At 26.2% G+C, this 10,927-nt stretch overlaps 1 protein-coding gene across 1 annotated transcript; it reads left to right on the top strand.

The window, feature by feature from the left end:
* Nucleotides 1-7,750: 7,750 nt before the first annotated feature.
* On the top strand, nt 7,751-10,259 carry LOC107629369 (phenylacetaldehyde oxime monooxygenase CYP71AN24). Its single transcript, XM_016332149.3, has 2 exons — nt 7,751-8,890; nt 9,456-10,259. The coding sequence occupies exons 1-2, from the start codon at nt 7,784-7,786 to the stop codon at nt 10,077-10,079; spliced, it is 1,731 nt and encodes a 576-aa protein (XP_016187635.3). The 5' UTR covers nt 7,751-7,783; the 3' UTR covers nt 10,080-10,259.
* Nucleotides 10,260-10,927: the final 668 nt, after the last annotated feature.

The following is a 10,927-nucleotide window of genomic DNA, read 5'->3' as shown; positions in this document are numbered from 1 at the left end:
CTTTCTTCATTCTCATCACATTCATCATAATTTCTGACACGTTCATAGCCAGAATTCTCCATCATGGCTTTCAATTTTTTATGGTAATTATTTCTCCAATTACCAAAAAATCATATCCAATATCACAAAACTCCTTTTTTTTTTCCTTTGAAAATAAGAAGGAAAAAAAGAAAAGTAAAAACTTGAAAGTGGGGTTTTATTTGTGTATTCTTCTACTTCCCCTTCCTTGAATTTCTTTCATTGTAAGATGAATTTTTTTTTTTTGGGAACAATACAAATTCAATGCTAATTAGCATTCTTTGTTGTTAGTCTTTCTTTTTTCTTTGTTCTTGCTCTTACTTTAATTATCCCTTGGTTATTAGCATTCTTTGGAAGTCTTTCTTCTTTCTTTCTTGCTTACTTTAATTATCCTTTTCTTCTCCATATTTCTAGGTAGTAAGATGGGGTTTAGAAAATTTTGATTTTTATGTATTTGTGCTATACAAAATTACAAATTAAAATCCGATTTACATGGTGATGATATATAGGACTGGATACAATACAATGCCTTTCTCCATGTGAAATGATTATGAAAACAATAATGCTAGCAACCAAGATGGTTCTAGTAAAAAACCAACCAAATATTTTTGGATGAATCCAAAATCTCTACATGAATAGTGTTTATACTAGATATTAGAATGTTTCTTTTCTTTGTAAATTGGATGATTCTGAATTTATTTTCTGATTTATCATGTTTTAATCATTTGGAGAGAGAAGGAGGGTGAAGAGATAGAAGCTAATTGAATCAGTTTTCGTGATTCACGTTACAATGATACATCTCCTTCTAATTTGAATGTGGTGATAAAACATTTAATAACTAATATTTTAAATCATAAATAAATAAAATTAATTATTATATTTATAATTAATTAAATTGTTCCATTTTTAATTGATTTTGAGTTGATTCCATATACTTTTCCTCATGCAAATTACACCTGGATTATTTTTTCACAAAGGCTTTGCAAATTAAAAATTAACTATTAAATAAAATACTGTATATTTTTAATATTAATCAACTATATATGTTATATATATATTAAAATTAATTAATAAAATTAATCACTAGTATACCATATAAGTTAGAATACAAAATATATATTAAAAATAAATTAAATAATACATATATTTAATACATAATAATAATTAATTTTAGTGTATAAATAATATTTTTAATTTTTAATTAAATAATTAATTAATAAAATAATCAAATTAAATATGTTATAGTAAAATATTCACTACAATCGTCTTCTAATTTTGCATATCAAGAGTTGCTATTTATCCTCAATAAGTAGTATTTAATAGATTTTAATGGAATAAGATTAAAGAACTATATATTAGAATTAGAAATAACAAATAAAGATGGTGATTAAAAACTGAATTTACATCAAAAACTAAAATTTTTTTATTTCTAAAAAAAATTATTTTTAATAGTTATTTATTTTATTTTTAATGATAATAAAAATAATTATTAATATATTTATAGATAATTAAACATTAGTTATATTATGTTTTATAACTAAAAAATTTTAACAATAATTATACAATTATTGATAATAACTTTTTTAATAACTCTAAATAGTATATAATTATCATTATAATTTATAACATTGTTGATTGAAAAATATTTTCGATAAAGGTAAGTTAGTTCGAAGTAATAAAGAGGTCAAAGACATAGGCAGTTTTCGAAAAAATACACGTGCAAGTGTGAGTTGGAGGTAATCGATGCAGATTAGATTATATTTGTTTTATTAAATCGAATAGGCCAAATCGACAAGATATTCGAGACAGGTGATCGAACAAGATATTCGAATAAGTGGATCGAGCAGTTATGGTAGTGGAGAAGTTAAAGGCTTTCATCACGCGAGGAAGTCATAGGAAACGTTTATAGCCAAAAAGCAGGAACGGTTATCAAGGAGTATGCATTCAAGGCTGTGATTTGGTAATTAATTGTAATTAGTTGTCAGTTACCAAAAGTAGATTATAAATACTAGAAAATTTTAGAGAATAAGGGTTGGAACTTTAATTCAAAAAATAATCAAGCACACTCACATCCCCAGAGAATTTATGAGTCTGCGATCGAGTTACTTTTTCGTAGGGTTCCTTTTTTTACTCTTTCAATTTATTTTCTTGTAAACTTTATTTTTCAAGCAAGTTTATCTTCCAAGTACCATTTAATTTCAATGTCCAATTTATATTTCTGCACTTTTAATTTTCATGTCAAAGTCCTTTGACTCACTCAAAGGCACTTTATTGCTTTCTTTATTTTCAATGCAAATATTTCGATTTCAGTCAATTTACCTTTTGAAATTGTTTGTTTTAAACTTCTTTATCCTTTTACAAACCTTTATTTATCTGTCATCTCGATACACAACTAATCGAAGACATTTTGATGCACTTTTAGAAAACTGGTACTTACACACAGAAATATGTTTCTTTTTCAGACTACTAGATAACGAACTATTATCGATTTACTAAAAATCGACAAAAACAAACATATAATAATAATTTTATATTATTTAATAATTTTAACAAGGTGTCCGAAATTTGCATCGTTAATTTTTCTTCATCAAATAGAGGTTTGGATGCGTCAATTATTTCTCCTATATGGATATATTCTGCTGAAATTTTAACGGTAGATATGTACTCATAATAATTCTCATTCATGTGGATGATGCGATTTCGGGATCTGAATTCTTAAGAATCCCAAAAAAAAAAAAAAATCATATATAGTTCAAGATTTTTTTTCCTCTCTCATCTTGTTGATATGTTAAGTTCCTATATATCTCTATCATATCACAAGCCTACTTTGGAGATCGTGTTATATGTATCTATATGGTACTGATGAAGATAATATATAACATATAACGCCAATAATATCTGTCACAATAATACACCTCTCTTTTATAGTATGTAATCATGTGGCAGTGTTATTATCATTATCGTGTGTTTCTTTGTTTTAAGAATACAAACAGTCAAAGAAAGAAGCAATGGATCAAAAAAGTTTAAAATATCTTGCCGACGCACCGAACCACGTGATAGAACAACATTTGTGTTGTTATCTTATACGAGGAAATTAAAGTTCTAGCTATTAGAGATATATACCAAATTTATTATCATTTAAATTTGAATTTATTTGTTTGGTTATAGAGTTCAGAAATTATTTTTAATATAGAAATGGAGATGATGTTTTGGTTGAATATTAATATTTAAAATGTATTATAATATTGTGAAAATCATTCAACACGTTCTTCACATATTTCAACACGTCCACTACGTGTTGGCCAATATGTTGCCACGTGTCCAACACGTCCCTACGTGTTGGCCAAGATACTGCCACATGTCTAGTACGCCCCCACGTGTTGCAATACGACCCTACGTGTTAATTTTTCACCTACAAAATTCTCTTATCTGTAATTATATCAAATAATTCTATTTAAAAAAAACACCAATATTTTTTTTATATAAAAAAAATCAACCTATAGAGTTAGGTTTAGTTTAAATTTTATTAAAAAGGATTTACTGATTAAATTTTAGAGATATACAATAAATTTATTATCATGACATAATATTATATATTATATTTTATATGACTACAAATTTTAGAATATTATCTTAATTAATCTCAAATAAAAAAATTATACAAAATTGATGTAAATCTAAACATAAGCAAACTAAATTAAACTTAATTATAGTAGTGGGGATAGTGAGTAATAATTAATCATTAAAGTATAAATCACTAATAAAACATTTTTTAGTAGCTGCCTACATTTATTATGTCATTTAGAAATCAAACTGATAATTCTTTTCTAATAGAAAAAAAAAAAATTGTATTTTCGACTTTAAAAAATATAAAATGAGTAATATTAGATTGTGTTTATTTTTTTAGATTTGAATTAAGATTGAGAGATTGAGAGTGAGTATTGACATATTGTGTTTGTTGATAAAAAATTGGAATTAAAATTTTAATTTGGTTATAAAATTCTAGTCTCTTTAGTATTTTTAAAAAGTGAGAATACAAGAGATTGAATTTTTTAGGAATAAAGACTGAAATTTTAATAGCATTATTTTTAAAAATATTCTCATTTAACTTTTTAAATTTTAAATTTATCCTTTAATATCTATTTTTATCTTAAACTAAACATGATAGTGAGATATAATTTAATTAAGTATATTTTATACCAAATATAATACAGAGACTTAATTTAGTCTTTTTCTTTCAGTATCTATCTTTCAATCTTTGTCTCTCAATTTTTATCTTCTAGTCTCTATCTCTTAATTTTAATTTCTCTTTTAAACATAATCTTAGAAAACCAATTTTTTCCAACCAATATTAACTAATTTTTTAAAAAAATATTTTATTTATCTTACATTCTAGATCATAAATTCTTAACATTGCTTTTAAATTGTAACTTTTAAATTTTAAATTTGACTAGTACTAACTAACTAAAAATTGGTTCGTTCTATTTTTTTATATAGAATATAAGCTAATTTTTTTTAGAAATGAATAAATGTGATGTGTTTTTTTTAGTGTAAAAATGAAAATCTAAAGGCCAAATTTTATGATGGGATTTTATAGGTACACATACAAATCTGATTATCAAATTTGTGATTTTAAAATAATAAAATTTTATAAATGATCCTCAAATTGTTTATTTTAAAAAATTAAAAATAAAAAACGAATATACTCTAACGATTGCCAATGACTAATATTTCAAATGGCATAGTCTTCTCATACTCAATTAAAAAGTTGCGAATTCGAGTCTCATATTTTTGGTAAAAAAAAAAGAATATACTCTAACGATTAGTATCCCAGCCTCTTGGATACTCACGCCATCTCCAATGGCGGCACATTAGCTAGCAATGATGATATATATATATATATATAGTGCTTCATGATCATTACTGAGAAGGATGGAAGAAGAATAATAACGATAATGGATCTAAATCTATTATCATATGTGAGGAGAAAATTACTACCATATAACATAGATGATGTTACTTTTTTTGTTATATCTACCTTCATAATCATCATACTACTGAAGATAATATATAACATATAACGCCAATAATATCTGTCATCACAATAATACACTTCTTTTTTTTACCAAAGATACGAGACTCGAATCCGCAACTTCTTAATTGAGAATAGGGAGACTATGCCATGCCATTTGAGCTATTACTCGTTGACCACAATAATACACCTCTTAAGACATATTTTAAATGTTTGTGATATAAAAAGTTCAAATATTATTTAAAAAAAAAATTAGAAAGATAGAAGACTCGAATCCTCAACCTCTTAATTGAGTATGGAGTTAATTGAGTATGGGGAGTCTATGTCATTTGAGCTATTACTCATTGGCTAAAAGTTTAGAAAGATAGAAGACTCGAACCTGCAACCTCTTAATTGAGTATGAGGAGTCTATGTCATTTGAGCTATTACGCATTGGCAAAAATTTAAAAAAATAGAAGACTCAAACTCGCAACCTCTTAATTGAGTATGGAGAGTCTATACCATTTGAGCCCTTTGAACTATTACTTATTGACGAAAAAATATTAATTTATATTTTTAAAATATTTTAATTTAATTTGATGAATACATTTTTTTGAATTTTTTTAAAAAATTTAAATATAAATAAATAAAATAAAAGAATTTTTTTAATTATTATATCAAAAAATTAAATTAAAATAAAAAACTTTTTTTTTTATCTTCTATCTTATCTTGAGTTACATTGAATATTACCTCTGTTTTGTAGTATGCAATCTTGTTGCAGTTATTATCATTATGATGTGTTTCTTTGAATTTTAAGGATACAAACAAAGAAGCAAGGGATCAAAATTTTAAAATATCTTGCCATGCACCGAACCACATAATAGAGCAACATTTGTGTCGTTATCTTATGCCGGGAAAGTTCTATTAGAGATATATAACAAATTTATTATCATTTAAATTTAAATTTATTTGTTTGGTTATAGAGTTAGGTTTAGTTTAAATTTTAAAAAGGATTATCTGATTAAATTTTAGAGATATACAATAAATTTATTATCATGACATAATATTATAATTTGTATGACTAAAAATTTTTAGGATATTATTTTAATTAATTTCAACTAAAAAAATTATATAAAATTTATGCAAATCTAAACATAAGCAAACTAAATTAAACTTAATTATAGTAGTGGTTGTGAGTAATAATTAATCATTAAAGTATAAATCACTAATAAAACATTTTTTAGCAGCTGCCCACATTTATTATGTCATTTAGAAATCAAACTGATAATTTTTTTCTAATAAAAAAAATATATTTCGACTTTAAAAAATATAAAATGAGTAATATTAGACTGTGTTTGTTTTTTGGGACTAGAATCAAGATTGAAGGACTAAAATTGAGTATTGATATATTGTGTTTGTTGGAACTAAAATTTTAATTTTGGTCATAAATTTTTAGTCTCTTAAGTACTTCGAAAAAAAATAAACAAAAAACTTAAGAGACTGAATTTTTTAGGAATAATAACTGAAATTTTAATAATTTTTTTTTTTAAAAAATACTCCCGTTTATCTTTTTAAATTCTAAATCTATCCCTTAATCTTTTTTTTTATCTTAAACTAAATATGATAAGTGAGATATAACTTAATCAAATATAATATAGAGACTTAATTTAATTTTTACTTTTCAGTTTTTATTTTTTAATTTTTATCTCTCAGTCTTTATCTCCTAATCTCTATTTCTTAGTTTCAATCTTCCTTTTAAACAATCTTTAAAAAATCAACTTTTTTCGACCAACATTAACTAATTCCTTTAAAAAGTATTTTATTTATCTTACCTTCTAAATCATAAATTATTAACATTATTTTTAAATTGTAAAAGCTAAATTCTTAAATTGACTAGTACTGGCTAACTAAAATTTTTTATAGAATATAAACTAATCTTTTTTAGAGATGAATAAATGTGATGTGATTTTTTTAGTGTAGAAATGAAAAATTTAAGGATCAAATTTTATGATAAAATTTTATAGGTACACAAATTTGACTATTAGATCTGTGATTTTAAAATAATAAAATTTTATAAATAACGATCCTCAATTTTTTATTTTAGCAAATAAAAAAGAAATCATAAACACAAATCTTATTCTCATATTTTTGGTATTTAAATTTGACTCTCAATTTTTTTTAATTGTCCTTCATAATTTCATAATACACCTCTCATTTTCATGATACAACACAATATATGAGTTAAATCTCAATTTGGTTCCTAAAATTTTGCCTGATACTTAAAATGACCCTCACAATTTCGTTGGCCCCAATTAGAATCTTCAAATTTGTAATTGTGGCTCCAGCTTATCCCTGCGATCATTTCCGTTACCAGAATAATGCTGATCTAGTGCAATTGCATGACATGGTGGACACTACTTAAACGACGGCGCATTGGTTTCGCACGCAAACCCTTTGGAAACCACGTAGTGTAAGGATTTTCTTGATATTTGGCAACTTATGATCGTCGTAGTGGAAAGAAAGAGAGTTTTAACCCATAAAAACTAAAACGACATGGTTCCCAAAGGGTTTGAGCGCGAAACCAATGTGCCGTCGTTTAAGTAGTGTCCATCGTGTCATGCAATTACAGTTGGAGCACAATTGCAAATAAACTTTAATATTAAAAATAAAAAGCAAATATACTTTAATGATAAGTATCCCAGCCTCTTGGGTACTCACGCCATCTCCAATGGCGGCACTTATATATAGTGCTTCATGATCATTATTGAGATGATGAATGGAAGAAGAATAATAACGATAATGGATCTAAATCTATTATCATATGTGAGGAGAAAATTACTACCATATAACATAGATGATGCTACGTTTTTTATTATATCTACCTTCATAATCATCATACTAGTACTACTATTTTTTTTTCATAAACTCAAAATTAGAAGAACCAAATTGAAGCTACCACCATGTCCACCAAAACTCCCTTTCATTGGAAATTACCATCAACTAGGAACACTTCCTCACCGCACTTTCCAATCTCTATCAAAAACCTATGGCCCTTTAATTTTACTCTACCTAGGCCACCTTCGAGTTTTGGTAGTTTCGTCGGCCGAATTGGCGAAAGAAGTCATGGAAACAAACGATGTGGTTTTCGCTAGCCGGCCGCACCACACGGCCACGAGGGTCTTGCTATATGGTTGCAAGGACATCGCATTCGAGTCCTACGGCGAAGCATGGAGACAGAAAAGAAAGATTTGTGTTCTTGAGTTGCTTAGCGCGAAAAAGGTTCAATTACTCCAATATATAAAAGAAGAGGAGGTTACAATATTGATTAATAAATTACGTGAATCTTGCATGAATGTTAATAATAGTAGTTATGGTAATTCTACTACTAATTATGTAAACCTTAGTGAGATGATAATTACAACAACAAACAACATTGTAAGTAGGTGTATATTTGGGAGGAAGTACTATGATCTAGAAGGTAATAATAATAATAATAATAATAATAATAATAATAATAATAATAATAATAATAATAATAATAATAATAATAATAAATTTAGGTTTGGTGAGATTGTGAGGAAGGTAATGAGTCATCTATTGGATTTAGGGGTTGGGGATCTTTTTCCAATGTTGGGTTGGGTTGATGTTCTAATAAGTGGAAGGGTTAAGAGATATAGGGACACTTTTGAAGTGTTGGATGCTTTCTTTGATCATGTAATTGAGGAGCATAAGATGGCAAGCAAAGAGGATGATCATAATAATAATAAGAAGAAAGATTTTGTGGACACTCTTCTTCAACATCAAAAGGCTATTATGGTTGACTTTGAGCTTGGTGATGATGATGTTAAGGCACTCATAATGGTATTTAATTTCTCTCTATCTCATATTTTCTGTATATTACTTGGCAAGATGACTATAATTTTTGACAAAAATTTTGTTGAAAAATTGAATGTTTTTTGCCAAATTTATAAATTGATTATTGAAAGAAAATTCGCCGGTAAATTATCCTCGTGAAAATATCTTTAAAATATATTATCAACAAAATTTGTACTGATAGATAAAATCTGTTGATAAATTTATCGATAATTCGTTTTTTTTTTTGGTAATATCAAGAAAATATTTGTTGGATTATTATGAAAAATGAAAAGATAATTTTCAACTATTAAATTAAATTGTATGATATATATATTCATTAAAATCTTCAAAGAAAATTTCACTCCAATGATTATTAATTTTTATTTTTATTTTCTAAATTATATCAATCCAACAATTTTTGTTCTGACTTTTCATTAATATTTATTTTGTATATACTTATAGAATCCAAAAAATTACCTAAAAAAATGAAAAATTGTTTTTTTTTTCTCTTTTATTTGGTTTTTTCCATTTGACTATATGCTTATACATATAAAATTAAATTAAATTTCAGGACATGTTTTTGGGAGGGAGTGACACAACTTCATCAACACTAGAATGGGCTTTCACAGAGCTAATGAGAAGCCCAATGAAAATGAAAAAGGCCCAAGATGAGGTAAGAAGAGTTATTGGCAACAAATCAAAATTAGAAGAAAATGATATTAATCAAATGAATTACTTAAAATGTGTCATCAAAGAAACCCTAAGATTACATCCAGCTGCTCCTCTTTTGACTCCAAGAGAAACAACACGTAAAACCAAACTCCAAGGCTATGATATTCCTCAAAAAACAATGGTTTATGTTAATGTATGGGCAATTCAAAGAGATCCTCAAATTTGGCAAGAACCTGATGAGTTTATACCTGAAAGATTTGAAGACAATGAGGTTAATTTCAATGGTAAATGCTTTCAATTTTTACCATTTGGTTCTGGAAGAAGAAAATGCCCTGGAATGACATTTGGAATTACTTCAGTTGAATATGTTCTTGCTAATCTTTTATGTTGGTTTGATTGGAAGATACCAAATCAAAGTGGTGTACCTGGTCATGCCCTAGATATGTCTGAGACCTTTGGCCTCACCGTCAACAGAAAAGTTCCACTTTATCTTCAGCCGATAATGCCGAGTTGCGACTTCTAAAGTCGAAATACTTGCATGTTCTTAAAGTATATTTTGTGAGTTTTTTGTAAATTAGGTTAAAAAATGTATGTTACTCTGATATTTTTGTTTTTAGTTAAGTGTTATATTTTAAATAATGTTTCTTTGTATTAAGAAAATGATTGAAATATATTAGAATAATAAAAGTTAAATGATAATTTATTCTTTTTTGTTAATTATTTTTTTTTATTGAAGATAAGGAGACTCAAATCCGCAATCTGTTAAGTAAGTATGGAGAAACTATGTCATTTGAGTTATAACTCATTGACGACTTTTGTTTATTACCTTGATAGGAATAATTATTCTACTAATCATTCACTACTCTTATAATAAAATACTAATAATAATTAATTTAATTTTAATGCATTGCCAGTTTAAAACAGTTTTATACGTACATCTAATTACATAAGATCATATCAATAAAAATAACAATTTTTTATATTAAATGTGCAAATGATTATTAAAAAAATAAATATATAATTGAACGACTGTATAAAATATTTTATACTATCAATACATCAAAATTATACCGTTTTAACTTTTTATCTAGGAGGAGCTCAGCACCAAAGCAGAAAACCCAAGGACAAGAGAAAAACATAAGCCACAAAAAAACAAAAAAAAGGAAAGGAAAAGAAGGAAACAACCCATTCTATAATCAGCTCTAAGAACATGCAAACTTAATTATTTGTTGTTCCTCACTTTCCACATGCAAACTTATTTGTTGAAAACATACAAGTGCATCACCCGGCCACACCCACTTAAGATTTCTATTAATAGTTCAAATTTAAAAGAATAATCTATTAATAAGTTAGTCACTTTTTCATAAAATT

The sequence above is a fragment of the Arachis ipaensis genome, chromosome B3 (assembly GCF_059453495.1).
Source record: "Arachis ipaensis isolate K30076 ecotype BB chromosome B3, ASM5945349v1, whole genome shotgun sequence".
NCBI lineage: Eukaryota > Viridiplantae > Streptophyta > Magnoliopsida > Fabales > Fabaceae > Arachis > Arachis ipaensis.
This window is presented reverse-complemented; position numbering and strand designations above follow the sequence as displayed.

Bases quoted from the DNA above. Each gene is read 5' to 3' on its own strand.
- LOC107629369 (XM_016332149.3), top strand. From the start codon at position 7,784: ATGATCATTATTGAGATGATGAATGGAAGAAGAATAATAACGATAATG. The intron at 8,891-9,455 runs GTATTTAATTTC...ATTAAATTTCAG, and splicing joins ATGTTAAGGCACTCATAATG to GACATGTTTTTGGGAGGGAG.